Source organism: Gossypium hirsutum, chromosome A07 (genome assembly GCF_007990345.1).
Source record: "Gossypium hirsutum isolate 1008001.06 chromosome A07, Gossypium_hirsutum_v2.1, whole genome shotgun sequence".
NCBI classification, from domain to species: Eukaryota; Viridiplantae; Streptophyta; class Magnoliopsida; order Malvales; family Malvaceae; genus Gossypium; species Gossypium hirsutum.
The window spans coordinates 97,557,854-97,579,714 of NC_053430.1; the positions used below are offsets into that span (position 1 = coordinate 97,557,854).

Below are 21,861 nucleotides of genomic sequence, written 5' to 3' on the forward strand. Positions count from 1 at the left end.
TGAGTCTTCGCTTGTTTCTCCCTCAGATCTCTCGTCATGGTCTTTGACTGATGTTGCTTCTTCGATGCTTGTGCTTGTTTCTGCAGTTTTGGCACAGATGGCAGTATTGACATCCTCAGACACTGCATCCAAAGGACACGCATGGTTCTCCTCTTCGGGTTCATTCTTTTGCTTGAAGCTCTCCTCCTGGATTTCGTCCCTGTGGGAATTTTCCTCCTGATTCTTCTGTATGAAACTGATATTTTCTACTTCATTAGTTTTTACTTCAGGCATTGGAACAATGGATTCGTCGTCCTTTCTCATTTCGTCTGATTCCTTTGTTATAGCCAGCTCCTCATCTGTCTCCTGTACAACTTTTGCGTCCACCATATTTTCAGGGTGTTTGTATAGAGCTTGATCTTCTTCTGAAGTTTCATCAACTATTTTCTTCTCTTCAATGAGAGCTGCATCATTTTCTTCTGAAGGCATAGTCGAACCTTCCTTAACATCATCTCCTGATACCTCTTTCAATGGAATCTCCTCAATGGTCATTTCCATTTGATTTTCACTTCCTGCATTCGGCATTTTATCCTGCATTGTATCTTCTTCTCGGGGAGTCTCGATGTCCTCACTTGTCACACACAATTCTTCGGATTTTACGTTAATGTCTGCACTTTTTAAACCAATCTCATCATCTTCACCATCAACAATATTATTTATTTCATTCTTTTCCTCTTCTGGTTCAGCTTTAGCTTCTTTTAAGTTTGTTTCTTCCGTTTCTGCTGCTTGTGATGTGCAGTCCAACTCAGCATTACTGATATATTCTTTTACTGTGGCGGCTTCTTCAGTATCCATCTTGGACTGCTCGAGCTCAGATGAAGAGCTACAGACAAGTTCTTCTTTGACTTCAATTGGAGTTATCTCTTCTTTTGCTGTACCTGAAGCTGCAGTTTCTGATCCTTTACACATCTGTGTGGTAAACAAAATTTCAACATAAACATGATAAATTTCTGGACGATCACGGACTATATTATAAAACAAATTCCAACAAGTCATGAGCCATCTTTGTGCTAAGTTCATGAACGGAATTTTTTATTCTTTGAAATCCAAGTTATCTTGAGGTTTGCTAGCCGGCACCAGTTGCCTCATGACACCTCCCTTATTAATGAACTCTGTTTTTGGCCTTTTCTGATTTTGATCAGATAACCTTTTGATGTGGCATAAGACTTCTGGTTGTGCTATTTTGCATTGTACGCATGTGTTTGCCAATAATGGTTATTTGTTCCATGTCTATTAATGGAAGTAGTTCGGAATTATATTATAAGTTTGAAGTTGAAAGATTAGAGAGTTGTATAATTTTCTTACCTCTTCAATTGGAATCTGATTATTGTAGGTGTCTTCCTTCTCTAGAATTTGTTTTCCATCATTCTCAGCTGTGTTGTCCGGTTCTAGCTTTTCAGTGACCTGAATGGAAATATAATGGAAGATTGGTTAAGCATGGAGGTTTCAGCTTTTAGCAAATAGATTGAAATTGGGTTAGTATTCATGATAGGAACTGTTTTGCTTACCTCAGCTTCATCCTTGTCCACAGTTTCCATATTTAGGTTCTGCTTTTGCACTTCATCATTGTCATTAGTTCGGACATCAGGATCCAATTCCGAGGATATCTCTTCAAGCTGCACATTCTCTGCTTCTGTCTCTTGAGCATCACTCTTAATATTTCCTACAGTCGTCTCGGCTGAGCTGATATTTGATGCATTTACAATCTTGTCGGTGTCGTTCAAGCTCGTCTCTGCTGTTACTTCTGTTACAGCTTCAATACAACTCTCCTCATGACACGGTTTCGAGTCATCAATAATCTCCTCGGTTTTCTCTTCTGCTTCTCGATCTTTGCTACACAGACTTACAGGATCTCCGGACTCTTCAGCCTGTCCCATTTCTTCTAATTCTTTGGTGATGTGGGATGCTTCTCCATCATTGGTTGAATGTTCTTTGACCTCCAAGTTTTCTGCAACTATCTGCTCTTTGGAATCGGCTTCCATGGAATATTCAGTTGAGACTGAACTATAGTCTGCCACCTGCGCATAACATAGTTACAATGTTTAACAATATAACATCCAAAATCTGTTTTGAGTATCTATTCATTTTGAAAATGAAAAGTGTAATTATTCAGTAACGCTTGATACCCTTTTTTATATCTTTAATTTGATTTTGTATTTTTAGAAGAAAAAGAGTGAAAAGAGTAGAATATCTATTCACTAACCTTTGCATTATAAGTCATGGTAACCATCTCAGGAATCTGGTTTTCTTTTTCTTTTTCAGCATCTTCTTTCAAGCTTTCAGTTTTTTCTATGTTCTTAGCTGAATTCTCTTCTTCAGTAGCCTTTTCGCCATCCTTGCAAGTACCCAAGGTTGCTTCCAAATCCATGGTTTCATCCAGCGGCTTTCCATCTTCAAATTTCGACCTTTCTAGTCCTACATCTGATGAATTTTCTGCTGGCAGTGTTTTTTCTTTGCAAGCATCGGTTTGATTCTCTAGTTCTCTATGTTCTTCACCAGTAGAGACATTGGTGACATCTAGATTAGATTCCTCAGCCAACTGTTCCTTGACTTCATGACTACTCTCGTTTCCTGTATCTTCAGGCTCAGCTTTAGGGACATCTGCTAGCGGATTATCTTCATTTAGAATTAATTTCTCATCCGTTACTTGTGGCACTGGAGTTTCTGAGTGCTCACACAAATCATGATCTTTTTCTGAAGTTTCATCAGTTATTTTCCTTTCTTCAATGAGTGTGGCCTCGTATTCTTTCACTTCATCTCCTAGTATTTCTTTCAAGGGAATCTCCTTGGTGGTCATCTCCAATTGATCTTCATTTTCTTCATTGCGAACTTTATCCTGCATTGCATCTTCTTCTTTGGGAATCTCCATGTCCTTCTCATGTGTTACGTATGAGTCCCCTGATTTCACATCAATTTCAGTACTGCTTACACCAATCTGTTCATGTTCTGTTCTTGCTGAGCTGTTCTCTTCGATGACAACAACATTACATTTTTGGTTCTTTTCCTTTTCTTGTTCAGCGTCAGCTTCCTTTATATTTGTTTCTTCGGTTTCTGCTGTATATGATGCTGAGTTTTCTTCTTTGGTATCGTTTTTGGACTCCCCAAGCTCAACTGAGGAACTAGGGACATGATCTTCTTTCACTTCTATTGGTGCTATTTCTTCTTTTGACTCCTGTATAATATCAAACAGACTAGAATTATTATTTGGTTTTTCTGTTTCCTCTATGGACACCGATTCCTCGATGATTGAGTTGCTAGTCTTTAAAAAAATTGAATATATATGTTGATGGAAGATTGAGTTCAGAACAGTTGAGCTATTAGTGAGTCATACAATCTACTTACCTCTGTTATCGAAACCACTGCTGCAGTATTCTCTTCTTTAGCTTTTTCATCCATCGTCTCGGCCATTAATGTTGTCTGATCCTTCTTGTTATCTTCCTCCTCTAGAATTTGTTTTTCGGAATTCTCAACTGTGTTGTCTGGTTCCAGCTTTTCACAGACCTGAACAAAAAATAATATCAAAAGTTCGGTGAAACATGGAGGTTTTCAGCTTTCAACTTGATGTTGAAAAAAAATAAAAACTTCATCTTAAGAACTAGGCTCTTCAAAATTTTAGAAGTAACATGAATTTCACCTCTACTTCAGGTGTGGCTTCATTTTCATTTTCTTCTGTAGCTTTCAGTGAGTCATTGATGATAGCACATTCTTCCTTCACAATGAATGTTGAGCCTTCATGAACCTGCATGAAGAACATGGTGTACTTTTTTTAACAATTACAGTGCTAATCTTGGAGAAGTGTTTAAAATTGTTTTAAAAGAAGCTTGAAACTGAGTTAGTATTCATTAGTGCTTTAAATCCAGACCTCTTTGGTTTCTTCCTGATTTAAGTTATCTTCTACGTTCTCCTTGGCATCCTTTGGTAGTGCACTTCTGTTCTCTGACTCCTGCTGTATACTCTCTTCTTTGTGTTCTAAAGCTTCATTTTCCACTGGTTCAACATCGGAGAACTTGTACTGCTTTTCGTGCTCATTGTCCATTAGTTGTCCAACGAATGAGTCAGTAACATGTAAATCATCAGCATTCTCGTTTGAAATCTCAACTTCCACGGTTTCATTACTCTGACTTGCTTTAGTTTGTAGGTGGTCAGTTGGTGAGTCTTCCCTCGTTTGTCCCTCGGATCTCTTGTCATGGTCTTTGACTGGTGTTGCTTCTTCAATGCCTGTGCTTGTTTCTGCAGTTTCGGCACAGATGGCAGTATTGACATCCTCAGAAACTGCATTCCAAGGACATGCACGGTTCTCCTTTTCGGGTTCATTCTTTTGCTTGAAGCTCTCCTCTAGGATTTCGTCCTTCTTGGAATTTCCCTCCTGATTCTTCTGTGCGAGACCAATATTTTCTACTTCACTAATTTCTCCTTCAGGCATTGGAACAATGGATTCTTTGTCCTTTCTCATTTCTTCCGATCCCTTTGTTATAGCGAGCTCCTCGCCTGTCACCTGTACAACTTTCACATCCACCACAACATTTTCTGAGTGCTTTTGTTGAGCTTGATCTTCTTCAGAAGTTTCATCAACTAATTTCCTCACTTCTAAGAGAGTTGCATCGTTTTCTTCTGAATGCATAGCAGAATGTTCCTTAACATCATCTCCTAATATATCTTTCAACAGAATCTCGTCGGTTGTCATTTCCATTTGATTTTCACTGCCTGCATTCAGAATTTTATCCTGCATTCTATCTTCTTCTTGGGGAATATCTCTGTCCTTCTCACCTGTCATGCACGATTCTGCTGATTTTGCATCAATGTCAGCACTTCCTAAACCATTCCCATGATCTTCACCATCAACGACATTATTTATTTCATTCTTTTTCTCGTCTTCTTCTGCTTCGGCTTTAGCTTCCTTTAAGTTTGTTTGTAACATTTCCGCTGCTTGTGAAGTGCAGTCCAAATCAGCAGTATCAATATGTTCTTTTACTGCTGTTGCTTCTTCAGTATCCATTTTAGACTCCTTGGGCTCAAACGAAGAGCTGCAGACAAGTTCTTCTTTGACTTCGATTAGAGTTATTTCTTCTTTTGCTGTACCCAAAGCTTCCGTTTCTGATCCTTCACATGCCTTCACGATAAACAAAATTTCAATATAAACATGATAAAGTTCCAGATGGTTACAGACTATTATAAGACAAATTCCAACAGGTCACGGGTCATCTTAGTGCTAAGTTAATGAACTGAATTTTTTATTCTTTGAAATCCCAGTTATCTTGTGGTTTGCTTGCTGGCATCAGTTGCTTCATGACATCTCCTATTGTGGAACTCTTTTTTTGGCCTTCTCTTTTCTGAATTTGATCTGAATTTACTCGGCTCTATTACTTTTACACTGTTTAATGGATAGTCTTTCGATGGGGCATAAGACTTCTGGTTGTGCTGTTTTGCATTGTATGCATGTGTATGCCAAAGATTTTTATTTGTTCCATGTCTATTGATGGAAGTTCGAGTTCAGAAATATATTATAAGTTTGAAGTTTGAAGATTAGAGAGTCATATAATTTTCTTACCTCTTTAAGTGTAATCTGATCATTGTTGGTGTCTTCCTCTAGAATTTGTTTTCCATCATTCTCAACTGTGTTGTCCAGTTCCAGCTTTTCAGTGACCTGATTGAAAATATATTGAGAGATTGGTTAAAAATGGAGCTTTCAGATTTTAACAAAAAAATTGAAATTGAGTTAGTATTATGATCTAGAATCAGACCTCTTTAGTTTCTTCGTGTTTCAAGTTATCTTCTATGTGATCATTTAGCTCTTGCTGTATCCCCTTGTGTTTGTTGTTTAAAGCTTCACTGCACTCTGAGCCATTTCCGGAGTTCAAGTGATATGCCTCTTTTATAAACATTGTGTTTTCATTGCCCATTTCACTTGTTTCAGATTTTAAATCTGTTGCTGCTGTTTCTGTGAATATGTGCTCTGGAATTGTGTAATCACTGCTTTGACTTGCTTTAGAGGCATCTTCACTAACTTTTTCCTTCTCCTTGACTGCAACCATTGCATCATTGAATTGTTCATTGGGTTGAACATCGGAGAACTCAAACTGCTTTTCATACTCGTTTTCAGCTGATTGTTGAACTGATGAATCAGTAACATGTAAATCATCAGCATTGTCATTTGAAATCTCAAGTTCCATAGTTTTGGTATTCTGGTTTACTTCATTTTTTTGGTGTTTGGTTGATGAGTCTTCCCTCCCTTCTCTCTCGGATCTTTCTTCATGGTTTTCGACTGATGTTTTTTCTCTGATGCTTGTGCTTGTTTCTGTAGTTTCACGAGAGACGGCAGTATTGACATCCTCATGAACTACATTCAGGGGACATGAAGGCATCTCCTTTTCGGGTTCATTTTTCTGCTGGATTGGGATCTCTTCCTCCGGTTTTCCTTCAGGCATAAGAACAGTGGATTCCTCTTCCCTTTTCATTTCATCTAATGCCCCAGTTACTGCCGGCTTTTTGTCTGTGTCTGGTACAACTTCCATGTCCACTGCAATCTTTTCTAAGTGCTTATACGCCCTATCTTTTTCCAAAGTTTCATCTGTTATTTTCCTTTCTTCAGTGGTTTCGTATTCTTCTGAAGGAATGGTAGAATGTTCCTTAACTTCATCTCCTATTGCTTCTTTCAAGGGAACATCCTCAGTGGTCATCTCCATTCTATCTTCACTTACTGCATTCGGAATTTTATCCTGCATTCCATCTTCTTCTTGGGGTTTGGGAGCCTCCACGTTCTTCTCGCATGTTACAGAGAAGTCCATTGAATTCACATCAATGTTAGCACCTTCTACACTGACCATGTCATGTTCAGTTGTGGCTAGGCCAATCTCTTTGACCGCAACAACATTCTTTTCCCCATCTGCTTCATCTTCTTTTACTGATGTTTCTTCTTCAGTGTCCATTCTGGATTCCTTGAGCTCAAACGACGAGCCACGAACAAGGTCCTCTTCGAGGGTTTGTTGTATTTCTTCTTTTGACTCCTTTTCATCAAATGGACTTGGATCATTATCTCGCTTTGCTCTTTGCTCTATAGAGTCCATTTCCGTGACCTTCGAGTTGGTAGCCTGTATAACAATTGAGCGGGTAAGTTAACAACAAATAATTGTACGAAAGGAAAAGAATTGTTGGACCTAAATTAACTATCATTGTTAGCTGACCTCTTCTGTCAACTTCATTAGGCTGCTTTCAACTTGCTTCATGTTTTCCTCTGCAATTTCATCTGTAATTGACGAATCAGAGATGTCAGGTATTGGATGGTTCTTTGTTTCCGGATTTTCTTTTCCGGTACCTGGAGCCTCCATTTCTGATTCTTCATGGACCTGCATGAAAAAACACAATTTTGATTTAACTACGACAAATTACTAGAAGGTAACAGATCAGATTATAAACAAGAACAAACTTGAAGTAGGATAAAGCAAAAAAACTGTTTAAATGCAGAGTGTGGTACAAGATGGTCCGGGTCTGCTGTTCTGCATGTTGTGCATGTGTGTGGATAATGATTGTTTTTGTCATGCCTTTCGTGGAAGTTCGAGTTTGGATATACTGAATAAGTGAGAAGTTCAGAGATCAGTATGTCATATAATCTACTTACCTCTTTAACAGACATCGTTTCCCTCCCATCTCCCTCAGATCTGTCTTCATGGTCTTTGACAGATGTTGCCTCTTCGATGCTTGTGCTTGTTTTTGCAGTTTCACCAGAGATGTCAATATTTGCATCTTTGTAAACTGCATTCATAGGATTTGCAGGCTTCTCATTTGGGGTTGAAACATGTTCTGCTTCAGTAACGTATTCTTTAGGCATTGCAATTGCGGATTCCTCATCTATTTCCATTTCATCTGATGCCTCCGTCACGGCCAGCTCCTTGTCTGCTGCCTGTATTGCGTCCACTGCAACCTTTTCAGATTCAGAGTTTGCATCATCCTTACATAATTCATTTGACGTGCTGAAATCTTGGTCAGTTTTCTCATCAATCTCACATTGTCCAGTTTCTTCTCTTGTACACTCTTCAACAATATTCTCCATCCTGATATCAGAGGCTTGAGAATGCAGCTCTTTGGTTTTCTTGATGGAAGAAGTATCGAACAAATTCTCATCTTGGCTGGCATCATTTTCTCCATTGACGCATTTGTTCTCTTCAGGTTCATGTACGCAAGCAACCTCTTCACTTTCAGCTACCATTGAGGGTAAGTTGTTCACTATTGGATTATGAGAATCCATTGAAGCTTGTTTCTCGAGTTCTTCACTGCCATGATCCATGTCACCCTTTTCAATTCCGTCTCGAGTTCGGTCCTCTTCTTCGATACGAACCACTGTTTTTTCTTTGTCCTCTAGTATCTTCTCTTCTTTAAATGGAGTGCCATCCACCTCTGTGTGTTCTAATATTCCACTGGTCTCATTGGCAACCATGGAAATCTCAGGTGATACTAAAAAACTTTCACCCTTAGAGATTCCAGTATTGCCTTCAGTGATGATATGTGCCGTTTCGATCCCCTTATTATCGGCAGCTACTTCCAAGGTCAAGTGCTTGCTCTCTGCTGTTTTCTGCATGAAGAAAACAAAGCTTTTATTTTCATTTACATATGTGGTATTTATTCTCTGGAAGAATAAGCTTCTTTGGTAACAAAAAAAATGGCATACTTAAATCTATTTCTGGTAATTGTTCCCTGTCCTATGTAATATTAAAGCTAGTTGGCTGTCAGATAACAGTTGGCAATTTTGGACATGAACTATAGACGTGAAAGAATAACGTGAACATTCTCGAGACTCGGTCTATAATGTCTCGAGACACATTGATGAATTTTGTTAATTTGAATTGGATTTGAATCTTTGACTTCGAGTTTGATACTGTATAACACGGGATTTCTGTTATGCATGACCATATCCGTAATTGAAAGTGGTTTGAATTATGTCATGTCCGAGGTGGTTGTGCAAGCATCGTGAACACAATACAAACATTGTCCTCTTCGGGGGTCGACTAACCCCTCAAGGCTTTCATTCAATGGCGTGTCTCCTTGGATTTGAAACCAACACTTCCTACAACACATATGGTAGTCTATCTTGAAAACATAGTACCGTTTGATCTTTGCAAAAAAGACCGCTATATATATGTGTTATAGGAGGTCTTAGGTTCAATCCAACTAAGCGCATCTTTAGGTGAGAAAGCTTTTACGAGGGTTAGTGGACGCTCAAAGAAGACAATTGTGCTCTCAATGCCCGTGTAACACAGCCTATGGCTGGTCAAATGGTGATAGGTCGTGACAATTATTTTTTAGAAAAGAGATTTAGCTTGTCTTTAATGTTAGTGTTAGTATCTGGTACGGATATGTGCCCGATACGTGTTCAATTTTCTTTTTCCAAGTTTTCCTTGTATTTCTAAAGAGAACTTGTTGATGCATGAACCCTGCATCAACAGATCTAAAAATATATGCTTACTACCTTCTTTAAGCTGATTGAAAACCGGAGATTATGTGCTTCATCAATCAACTAGAAGGATAGTAATAGAACTTAGAGATCCTCCAGTTTTAAGTGTTTCAACAACACCGAAAAACTCAAAAGCAGAAGTGCTATTTAAAGATGAAACCTGACGCATGATCTTTCTGGTTTAATCTGTCATCAAAGACATCTGATCTTTGATGACGTAGAGTGTTCTAAAGTTTGCTTAAAGCACAATACGTGTAAGATGAAAGAACATTACCACTATTGAAATGGGCTCTTGAATGATCACTGCTCCAGTTGCCATTTTTTCCTGCACAAGTTATCGAATTCTAGTTTGAGAGCCTATCATATCAAACATTCATAAACTGTGAATCATGTAAGATGAAAGAACTTTACCACTATGGAAATGGGTTCTTGAATAATCACTGATTCAGTTGCAATTTTTTCCTGCACAAGTGATCGAATTCGAGTTCAAGAACACTGAACAATACTGCCTATCATCCTGAAACATTCATAAACCATGAATCATATAAGATGAAAGAACTTTACCACTATGGAAACCGGTTCTTGAATGATCGCTGCTTCAGTTGCCATCTACTTTTCCTGCAGATATAATAGAATTCGAGTTTGTGTTCGAGTTCGAGAATACTAAAGAAAACTCCCTATGATCTGAAACATTCATAACCATGAATTGGTTGATGATTGTTATATATATGTGCATAAATATTGATCTGGTAATAAGAGGAGTGTATTGTTGATTGTAAGCTGACAAATGCAACTTGGTATTTGCTGATATAGATGCTGAGTTGGACACATTTGTGGAATTGGCCCTACTGATTGGTCACTCACATGGCAAATAATGTAAAAATATGCTCTTTTGGTTTAAGATCAAATTCTGATTTAATAATTGTTGAGATGTTTTCAGTTTCAGACAAAACCCTTTTAACAGTTCCTTTTTTGTAGGCTTATGTTATTAGAGCTGTCTTTGTTGGGGGGTTCTAACACCTTTTTCTTCACAATTAACCTTAAATTTGTGATCTTAAGCTTCACTTTAACTCCATGACCAAAAATAAATTCCTCTTATAGTCTTTCAAAATTTGACCAAAAGTTATAACTCATAATTCGTATATTCATATCATTTTCGTGTATTTTATTATATTATAATCGTGTTTAAAATATTTATATTTGGTTTAATTTGATACTTTTTCTGATGGGGTGCCTGTGCTATTTTTTTTTTGTCTAAAGTAGTACTTGCATTTGACAAAAATTATACATTTTGGTACTTGAAAGTAACAGTGTTAATGTTTCAGTGTTTAACTTGAGTTTTAAAGTTGATTTGTTGAAAATTCATAATTAACTGATAATATTAACAATTAACGTTTATCAAATCAACCTTAAAACCTGAATTAAGTATCAAATACGAGTATCACATTAGTTAAAAATAAACATGTACTAAATTAAAAAAATTAAATTTAAATACCAAATTATGTATTAAAACTATATTTATATAAATTATTGAAGCAATCATGTACACTTACATATTCACATTCTTCACATTCCTTCACATTATGTTTTCAATTATTTACATTGTGGTCCTATCATATATGATATTAAGATCACATGGACCATTAATTTTAAGGCTAAAGATTAAACTCGTCAATCTCAAATATCAAATATTTGGCAAAAATTAGCTTAGTTTAAATCATGCTCGATCGAGACTAGCTCCTAACTTTGATAGTATTGTCGATTTTGATTTGAGAAGTTTTATAATTTTATTTTACGGAAAAAATCTCATTATGTATAAGCTCAAATCTCTCTCACTTTCTCTATATATGATAATAATAAATTTTGAACTCACGTTACAAATGTAAAATTTATGAAATTCGAATCTAAATATTTATGATTCCGAGATTGCAACTTCCTACTACTAAAAAAATCTAAAATTTATTGCCTCTACATGAAGCATTAATATTGATATTAAGGTTCTTCCTAATTTACCTACTTGAAACAATGAAAGATATCAATTTCAGTGGTTACTTTGATTGTAAAAATGGGCATTGAATTAGAGATTTAAAGAAAATTTCAAGATCAAAAGTGGTTGTAAAACTTCATGATTAATTCTTTGAAAATAATTAATGATAATTTTCAAAGGTAAATTTACGTATCTAATAGGGAGAATTTTCTAATTATTTTAAATATAATTGTCTTATATAAAATACCAGTTTAGTGAGGTCGCATCATTTGGTGCCCCATTAATCTGTCTCACTAACTCTTAACTTCCCATAATAATAATTTTTTTGAGAAAAAATTATGGATGCTTTTTACATTTTTGACTATCAGTTTTCAAATAATATAAAAACACGATAAAAGCATCATAGAAGTCTCTATATTAATAGTTAGATTATATTTTATTTTTTATTTAAAAAATAGGTAAATTAATCTTTGTACGTTAAATTAATGAGTAAATCGGTCATTTTTGTTAAAATTTCATATGTTTTGTATTGTTAAAAATTAGTGTATCTGACGGAATAACTAGATAACGATACGTGATGTGTGACGTGTACTTTATGCAGACATACAAAGATCAATTTTTAACAGTAGAAATGGATAGAATTTTTAACAGAAGGTTGATTTGCTCTTTAGTCTAACATATATGAACTAATTTACTTATTTTTTAGTAGAACGGTAAAATATAATCTGACTCTTAGTATAAAGGTCTTTCATGGTACTTTTACTAATTTAATGTATTGATTTATATATGACTCATGTATAAAATACAAATTATACATATATGTAGAGCTTTAAATAAAATATTTTTGTTGATTGAGTCTTAACTTAGTTGGCATTAGTATTGTTGTCAGTAAAAGAGGACATGGGTTCGAGTGTGTTGAAGCGTATTATTCTCTTGTTTAAGAGTTGGAAAGGGATTATGGGTAGTTCTTTTCTAGACATTATATTAAAAAATAAAGATTAAGAATGGTGATGCTATATTTATATAAAAAGAAATAAATAAAAAAGTGAATATTTATAATTTTTTGTCCGAATTTAAATCTAAACTCAAATTTAATAATTAAGCTTAAAATTAAATGTGAAATATTTTTTATTAAGTGAATGATTTAAATAAATCGATTTTTATTTGGAATTAAATCTTAATTTTTTTTTAAAAATGAGGATAAATTAGAAGGTTGAGTTTAACAATTAAATACGTAAGAGGAATTGAGTTGAAATTGAAATGGGTGTGAAAATAACAGTGAAAGCGACAACTTGGTTAGTTCCATGCCTCAATAATTATTGTTTTGGTACTTCTTTTCTTTGAAATTTGTAATTTTAGGTCCGACACTTATTTGTTAGAAATATAAATAATGTACTAAATTAATTTAATATATTAAATGCATATATGATATTTATGCTTAATATTTTTAACATTGATTGTATTGAATTTGTAATTAAAAAATAATTTAAATATTGAAATATAAATAAAAATCCATTAGTTCATTATATGAAAGATTATACAATTTGGAGATAAAACTAATAAACACCCGTTGAATGTGGTGAATGACAAGTTTTATCAATATAATAAAAGCTTCAGCCTCAACATAATAAAACATTATGACATGTTGACAATTGGCTTTGTCAAATCTCAAGCATATGGAGTGATTACAAACATTTAATATAATAAAGAAATCAATTTCAGATGGTCCAAAGCAACGGGCAAAAAAAGGAAAAGGAATCGAGTATCCAAAAAACTAGAGGATGACAACAAAATCATACCTAAAATCACTTGCGAAAGCAAAACTATATGTATAAACAAAACTAAAAAAAGTGTTATATGAGCAAATAAAAACTTCTAAAAGTAAAAACTTATTAAACAACGGAAAACAAATAAAAATATATATAAAACTTAAACAACACACGTCCAAATCGACGCGTCAAAACAGAAACCAATTAAAAAGCTGACGAAGAGGTACCCACTTTTTAAGAGAAAAGTGCTGGTGGACGACGGAGTTTTAACGACGACAAGCACTGTTAACTGCCCATCACTACTTGTGAAAACTAGAAGGATACTTACAAAATAGATTTGCAAATTGAAAAGCGAGAAACATATTAAAAGAATGAAGAGAAAAAAAAAAGGCTGATAAGAGAGAAAAAAAGGAACAAAAATTAATCTGAAAATTGGCATAAAACGAAAAAGAAGAAACAAACTACTTGCAAAAATAAAAATAAAAACTTTTAAGATTTCAAATAATTGAGTTTAATTCAAATAAAGAACATAATTAAATTGATCTGTTTATACAATTCAAATTTAATCTTTCAGTTAATTAAGGTTCTTAATTAAATAAAATAATATCAGTCCCTCCCTAATTATCAAATATTTAATTTAAGCTTAAAATTTTAAAATTCTATTTTAATCCTTCCAATGCCAAATTCTTGATTCAAATTAGGCTTTTCAAGTTTTGATGAAATAATAAAATAAAAAACCAAACAATTTTTATTTATGTTCTTTAAAATTTCATTTTCTATCAGCCATCATTTATGTTATAAAGTGTTAAATCGAAAGAAGAAGGTGAAGCAAACCGACCAAACAAAAATAAATTGTCTTGGTCCGCCGCCCTCTACGTGGATATACAAAGATTCCACCAACTTGTCTTTTGCCTTTTGAACTACTATATTATACAATGTTCCTATGTTTATTCATTATCCATCTGAATTTCTTAATTTCATGAATCCATTTTATTTGAATTTTTAATTTATTTATATTTTATATTTTTAATTACACACTTTTTCAAAAAAAATATTTATTTTAATGCAAGTTATTGATAGCTTGGCTTACTTATTTAATTAGATTTAATTAAAGAAAGTCGATTCAATTTATGAATAGATCCAATTTTAATTTATTTATGTAATAAATTAAAAATATATAAATTATTTTTAAAAATAGTTATCACTTTCTTAAAAATTTTAAAAATAATAATTGAATTTTTTTAAGCCAATTCAACCTTTCTGATTTAGATTAAAAACAAGAAATAGTTGAGTCTGCTTTTGACTTCATTTATTGGAAAGGTGATAACACCATTAACCAATAATTTAAGGACCAACATGTACACAATTTTGATTGTGCAAGAAATTTCAAAATTTTAGCAAATTACAAATTTTGCTCTAATTTACTTTTCTAAATTTTGGCTCTCAATTTTTATATAAAAAATAATTTTTAAGTGATAATATGATACGATATTAAAGTATCATACTATTGAAAATGTTATTAAATTCAAGAACTAATTTAAACTAAAAAAAATTTAAGTATCAAATTAAAAAAAATACTAAATTTAAAGATTACATATTGAATTATTTATCAAATAGTAATTGAATGAAAGTATTAAATCCAGCAGTTCCATTAAGAAAGATGAGCAAAGCATGAGGTTGGTTGGGCATAAAAGAGACAGTGAAAAAATTGAATAAAAATAGAGGCCCCCACCCCTACGGTGACTGTCCCTTTCATTTGGTCATAGTCGGTCAATCAAGGGAATGAATATTGATAATTATAGATAATGGACGGTTCTTTATTGCCTTCATTTCCATGTCATTGCCAATTATTATTATTTGTAACCACTTTGTTAAAGTTTGGAAGTCGGGGATGAGTCATAAATTTGAAGAGAGGAGATATATAATTTTCATCAACATATTAATTTATATTTTTGTAAATTTTAAAGGATTAAAATGTATATTTAACATTTTTAAGGGTCAATGTCACTATTTATCTCTTTATCTATGCTTCGCATGTAGAGTAAAATCTTTCGTAACTCTACTACCAAGTCTTTATAGTAACTAAGTTACATCCTAGTAAGGCACTTTATGATCTTATTAGGATATTTGCTTAATGGTATCCACATTAAGTTTTCCATATATGTAAGTCATTTCTGTTACCAGGAGATGCTAATAAATTACTTTTACACTAATTTTCTGTTAAATCCTTTTCAGAACCATCAAATCTTTCAAATACTTTTAGATAATCATTAACGACCTTTGACACATCGTGTAAATCGCTTTCTCTCTTTAATCTTACATTTTATATCAATAAATATAAAAAATATATTTAAAATAATAAAAATAGAATTGAATGTTTGTTTATTATACGCAAAGAAGAAAGGGTTTTGGTTCCTAAAACAATACTCTAACTTGGACTCTTTAAGAAAAAGTTGAGCATGCAGTGAAATTAAAAAGAAGGAAATATTATGTGGAGAGGTGTAAACTCAATATAATTTTAGGAAAAGAGGATAGTGGGCAGCCTAAAGATGTGCAGGTGAAGCCATGTCAGCTCACATATATATTATTACGATTAATGTTTTCTATTGGAAGGGGTGCATGGTTAATGTTAGGTAGCCATGCCGTCCATTTGGCACCGGCCCACCACCGCCAACGGTGGGGCCAAGCCAATCCAACGTCGTCATTTTCTTTTTGAGCATGATTCATTCCATACCACAAACAAGAAATAGGTGACAACTACCGACGTTTATTTTAAATTTTGGCTGGGGTTTCTCCTAAACATCACAGTAGGTGGAATATTAGATTGTGAAGGGAAGAGATGGGTAATATATGGTATTGTCCTAACAACTTCATTTTATCTATTTTATTAATTTTAGTACGTTAGATTAAAGAATAAATCAATCTTTCTATTAAAATATTTATCTTTTTTACCATTAAAAACAAGTCCTTATATTGGGGGTGTTCTTAGAGGTTCAAATGCAAAGTGGTTATGGGGCTATGCGATGAGTTTCGGTAACAAGTCAGTCTTTAAAGTTGAAACAAGAGCGATGTTGGAAAGATTATTCTTAGCTTGAGATAAAGGGTTTCAAAAAGTTGAAATTGAGTGTGATAATGCTTTATTGGTTGAATTACTTTTGTCTGGTGAAGGAGCTAGTAGTAATTTAGTGGAATTGCGGCTGTTACATCAAGTTTTACGTCGAAAATGGGAGATTCACATCGGATATATTTGAGAACTCTTAATGGTGTTGCTGATCACATGACTAAGGCTTCGTTTGGATGGGCGATTGACTGTGGTGCGGTGCGTTTAACTTACTTTTTATCTCACGCTACAGTATCGCTACAGTATCTAATCTCACCGCCACCGCTGTTTTTACACTAACCGCAGCTAAACGCACCGCCCATCCAAACTCACCCTAAATGTGCTGATACAGGTAGCTCTTTGATACTTTTATTTAAATCCCCACCTGCTTCGGTCATGTACTTGTTGCGAAGAGATTGCAAAATGTCTTTTTACTATTGATTATAGTTTTATCTAATGTAATCGCTTAATGCTGTCCTTTTCTACAAAAAAACAAACAAAAACAAGTCCTTATATGTTAGCATAAGGTACAAATGACATGCTACATATCATTATTTGATTATTTTGTCAATTATGTTAGTTTTTAATAGTAGAAATGAATGAAATGTTTAACAGAAAAGTGCTATTTGATTTAATGTATAGAGATTTAATTTACCTATTTTTTATGTAAAAAAATAAAATGCAATCTAACATCTAATACAATAATTTCTATAGGTTTTACACTTTTTTATTCCACCTGATTTGGAAACATTGCTAAAGTGACCAAATTGAGTTTGAAATTTGTTTTTTTTGGGGTACCAAAAGAAAAGGAGAGTAGAATAATCCTTTTTAGAGTATACGTTTGAGTTTTTATACGAGGAAACTGTCCAAAAAGAACTATCAACTTTACAATACTACCTGATATCCCCGAGCAAATTAATTTCATATAAACTATTTTTGTAAGTAGTTGGTCAAGCTAAAAAAACCAACCATCACATTTCCCTCTATGCTAATACGTGTATATTTTATATCTTCAATCACTTTAATTATGCTATTAATTTTATCAAGAGTTATCGTCCAGTACTATGATCTTAAATCAAAATAAAAGTATCATTAAATTACTAAAACAATATTCGATTCGATAATTAATCCTTTCGTTCCATTAAAAAAAATAACACAAACAAATTTTTAGACCAGAAAAAACCCACACCAGAAATGGAAAATGAGCTTACAATCAAATAGTGCATGGTTCAAATCATCAACTTCTTGTTCGCACCATTTACACAAACATTGCTAATCAGATAAAAGGATCTTTTTTTAATCAAGAATTGTTTGGTTATCATAGAGGCTTCGGTTATTAAATAAAGTATAAATTAAATATATGTAGATACTTCCAAGAGAGTTATTTTCTCTAAAATATTTGCATTAATTTGAAAAATTAATTTTACGATCTCAAAATATTAATGGATTCAAATGTATTTCCACATTTTAATATCGAGTTTTTACGGTTATAACAAAACCACCACATTTGTTGTTTCTTTGAAACTTATTGGATTGATTGGGAGTAAATGTCGAACTGATAATGGTACGCTCCTTCTGCCATCCCCAAAATTTTCACATATTTGGAGGATCACTATGTTAATATACACATTTAATACGAGCTTCATAGAATCTGAACATGATAGTTAGTTGGTAAGAAATGCTCAAACTTTTCCAGTGTTGACATTTCCAAGCTATCAATAATATGATACATTTCTTGATGTAAACATGCCAATGGCTGAATTTAACCTTATATCCCTCCATGAATAAGACATGAGAACGCTTCAACAAACTAATTTAAAATATTAGCAGGAAGTGACTACTTTATTATTACAAAAGCAGCTCCTTTTATTACAGATAAGATACCCAAATCAAATTTCTATTCGTGAACAACCAGAAAACAAGTGAAGCTATTTGGCTGCTTTCTATCATTAAGACAACATCTTTCACTTAAGTGTAATTGCCGATTGAGTCTTAATTTAGTTGACATTAGCATCGTTGGTAGTGTAAAAGACATAAATTCGAGAGTGTAAAAAAAAAAAAATTGGGTGTAAATGTCAGATATGAATATATATGCGAAAAATATTTTGTTCATTTTTTTGGTTAAAATATGCTCCAAGTCCCTATACTTTTCATACATTTGAAATTTAATTCATCTGCTTTTATTTCAAGGAATTTAATCATTTTACTGTTCAGATTTCTAAATTCAAGTTCATTACAAAGTTAATCTTTTTTATATGGCTACTAAGTGAATTTCTTTTTTATTTCAAAATGATACACCAATGAATTTAACAGAAGAAATTTAACAGTGTTGACAATTGGACTTGAATTTTAAAATCTAAGAAGTATAGGGACTAAATTCTTAAAAGTAAAAGTAGAGGGACTAAATTCCATATGTGTAAAGAGTAAATGGACTTGGAGTACATTTTAAACTTTAAAAAAAAAAACATTTTCTAGATCCTTTGAGGGTCATATCTTCTTATACACGTCCAAAACTATGTCAAATACAAACAGTTGAAGAAAAATAAAGAGCCGGAACAAAAATAGGCAAATACCTTGACCCTTGAGCACAAATATATTATAAACTGGATAGCAGATTCAAAAGAATGTAAACATTCATACTCAATTCACTCATAAACTTGTTTAAGTACCATGAATATGAAAATGAATTACAGCATGAACTCTAGACTTAGCTCGGTTTATATCTAGAGTTCGAATTCTAACATCTGCAATCCCTTCTTCTATTAGATTGCAGTTATTACAACAACAAACAGGTTTAGCATATGTTTATTCAGAGAGCAATGCAACTCTTCTCAATTCCAGAACATGAAGCAATGAAATATTTACAGCAAACAAGCAAGATTTTTGGTGTGTGTGTATGCATACATACATACATACATACATACATACATACATACATACATAAATTTATATACATATATATACATACATAGAGAGAGAGAATATGTACTACAATCAATCAATTCATCAACCAGAAGTTACCTCTATAACTTTATGCAATGCCCATGTTCTTGCAATGTTAGAAACCTTGTTCTCCTCAACCACCATTTGTCTCATTTGTGAACAGTTCAAAACAAGGAACTCAACAGCCTCAGCTTCAATCCCAGGACAATTCATGATATCAACACTTTGTAAACACTTGATGTTCTTAGACATAGAAAACAATGTCACACCAGTTATCTTCCTACATCCTCTTAACTTCAAATCTGTCAGATTATAACATGAAATTAGCATTGAAGTGAGCTCTTTATCAACCAAGAACTCATTATAAGACAAGTCTAATTTCCTCAAGATCCTTAAATTTTGTCCCAAGGTGGCTAACAATCCTATCTCTCTTTCAACAACATCACAGTTTATCAATGCTAGTTCTTCAAGACTGCTATACAAGGCAGTCCCAAGTGTATTTAGACCTTCACCTGTAACAAGACAACAACTTTGAAGCTTAAGTGTTGAGAGATGTCTTAAATTCATCGCAACAGCTGAGAGATGAGTGTTGTTGAGGTCTAATGGTAATCTAAGGTCAAGTTTCTGCAAATTACACCTGCAAGTGTTTATGAATTCAAGTAAACCTTCTTTGCTTCCTCCATCATAAACCAATAGAGAATTCAATGAACCACAATTTTCAGCCAATTTTAATAAAACCCCATCAACAATACTCCTACATTTCCTTAAGTCAACTTCTTGAAGACCTTTAACACACAAGATAAATGATGAAAATGATCCACCATCACCAACACTTGCACAGTTCTTTAGCTGTAATTTCTTGAGCCTTTTACAGTTCCTCCATAGCCAACCAATACCCTCATCACCTGCTTGAATCCCAGATAAAAACAGGGTTTCTAAACCGAATTCTGCATCCAATTCCTCATTTAAAAGCGACCCAAATTTATTAACTCCATTGGGGCATATATACAAACACAACTCCTTCAAACAGGGAAATGACACAACCCAGCTGATATAAAGAGGTTTAGATAAAGAAATAGTGATACAAGAAAGTTGGGAACAAGATCTTGATAGTGAAAATAAAGAAGAAACAGAAACTGGACCAACTAAGAACCTGAGATGATTAAGATTAGAACAAGAAGAAGAAACTATGAAAAGAAGGTGATCAGTAAAAGCAGTAGCAGTGCTTGAATTGGCGTTAGTGATTGAATCAGATAATACAAGAGAAAGAGAAGAAAGTGAAGGATAATAAGAAAGAAGAGAAGATAAAGAAACAAGCATTGAATTGTGAGGAAGAAACCTGAGAGAAAGTGAAGTTTTTGAGCTTCTATAAAGGTTAAGCCAACGCTTTGAAACTAAAGACACTGATAAAGCAGCCGATGGTGTTGATGGCAGCCTTTTGAATATTTCTTGTAATAATTCATCACATAACATGGTATCCATTACTGCAAATTACTCAAAGTTTTCTGGGATTTTTGAATTGAAACACCCACAGCAAGACTGAGTGTTTGACAACTGGTTTTCTGGGTATCATCAAAAAGGTTGAATTTTGATGATCAGGTGAGAGAGGAAATTGGGTCTAAAAGGTTGAATTTTGATGATCAGGTGAGAGAGGAATTTGGGTTAGATTTGAAGTGTGAGTTGAGAATTTGAATAAGCGCAGATTGGAGCGCGTGTTAACAAAAGTTATTGTTGGGAGTTGAAAAGGACAGATTTCTCCATTGTTCCAACCTAAAAAAATAAAACCATTAGGGATTGAAAACTCGAATGTTCCTTTAATTATAAGTAAAAATATAGTAAATAATTTGTGTTAAGAGTTAGATTATATTTTATTTTATTTATTAAAAATAATAAATTAATTATTATATATTAAATTAAATAGTAAATTGGTCTTTTTATTTTTTAAATTTCAAAATTAAAATCTAATTATTAACTCTGTTAAATTTTTTTATTAATTTTTACTACATTTCAAGTTTATGAAGAATATAAAAAGTTATGACATATCCTAACCTGGCTTGATTTTACCATTTTAGTAAAAGTTTTATTTATTTCTTACATAAATTTCTAACAAATATATATATTCACCCATATAGTAGGTATATCTATACTTATTTGATAGGGTATCAACTCAATTACGAAATTACTAAAATATATTATCATATATAAATTAAGTTATACTTTGATGATGATATTTTTTCCTTCTTATTTAATAAATCAATAAAATTTTGGTAATAATGAGATTTAAACTCATAACACCATACATGATAAACAATCAGTTTTACCATTATAACCAAAAACCCAATTGATTTTTATGTGAACTTTCAAAACAATTATATTTGTTACTTACTTAATAAGGATCCATCTCTTAGTGTGCATGGCCGAAAAAACTTGTGACTTTAATGTTTCCGACGGTCATTTTTCTTCCTCAATAGCTAGAAATGGTAATAAATTTATTCCTTGGTATAAATGAACCTCAAGAACACTTCAAGATAGAGGAGAAGAATATTTAAGCATAGTAATTAAGAGAAAAGCTTCAAAT

General features: G+C 33.2%; 2 protein-coding genes across 8 annotated transcripts in view; both read right to left on the reverse strand.

Moving 5' to 3' along the window:
- LOC107938775 (titin) overlaps positions 1–10,256 on the reverse strand; it is a 29,595-nt gene extending 19,339 nt beyond the window's left edge. For 6 of the 7 annotated variants that reach the window (XM_041116848.1, XM_041116846.1, XM_041116844.1 and 3 more), the window contains exons 1-11: positions 10,049–10,256; positions 9,896–9,946; positions 9,759–9,809; positions 7,655–8,605; positions 7,221–7,382; positions 5,781–7,127; positions 5,588–5,683; positions 3,902–5,149; positions 3,674–3,778; positions 3,382–3,540; positions 2,243–3,211 (exon numbers count right to left, since the gene is read on the reverse strand). In XM_041116848.1, the coding sequence (XP_040972782.1) occupies positions 2,243–3,211; positions 3,382–3,540; positions 3,674–3,778; positions 3,902–5,149; positions 5,588–5,683; positions 5,781–7,127; positions 7,221–7,382; positions 7,655–8,605; positions 9,759–9,809; positions 9,896–9,946; positions 10,049–10,093 (5,184 nt within the window). In that variant the 5' untranslated portion in view covers positions 10,094–10,256. Of the gene's footprint in view, positions 1–1,547; positions 2,058–2,242; positions 3,212–3,381; positions 3,541–3,673; positions 3,779–3,901; positions 5,150–5,587; positions 5,684–5,780; positions 7,128–7,220; positions 7,383–7,654; positions 8,606–9,758; positions 9,810–9,895; positions 9,947–10,048 lie in introns of all 7 variants that reach the window. The other variant, XM_041116843.1, reaches the window with a different exon arrangement.
- An 8,699-nt stretch (positions 10,257–18,955) lies between these two features.
- On the reverse strand, positions 18,956–20,973 carry LOC107938783 (F-box/LRR-repeat protein 3). Its single transcript, XM_016872021.2, is given in 2 exon segments — positions 18,956–19,399; positions 19,401–20,973. Coding segments are annotated over 2 exon segments (1,407 nt in total). The 5' UTR covers positions 20,766–20,973; the 3' UTR covers positions 18,956–19,357.
- Between the last annotated feature and the right edge of the window lie 888 nt (positions 20,974–21,861).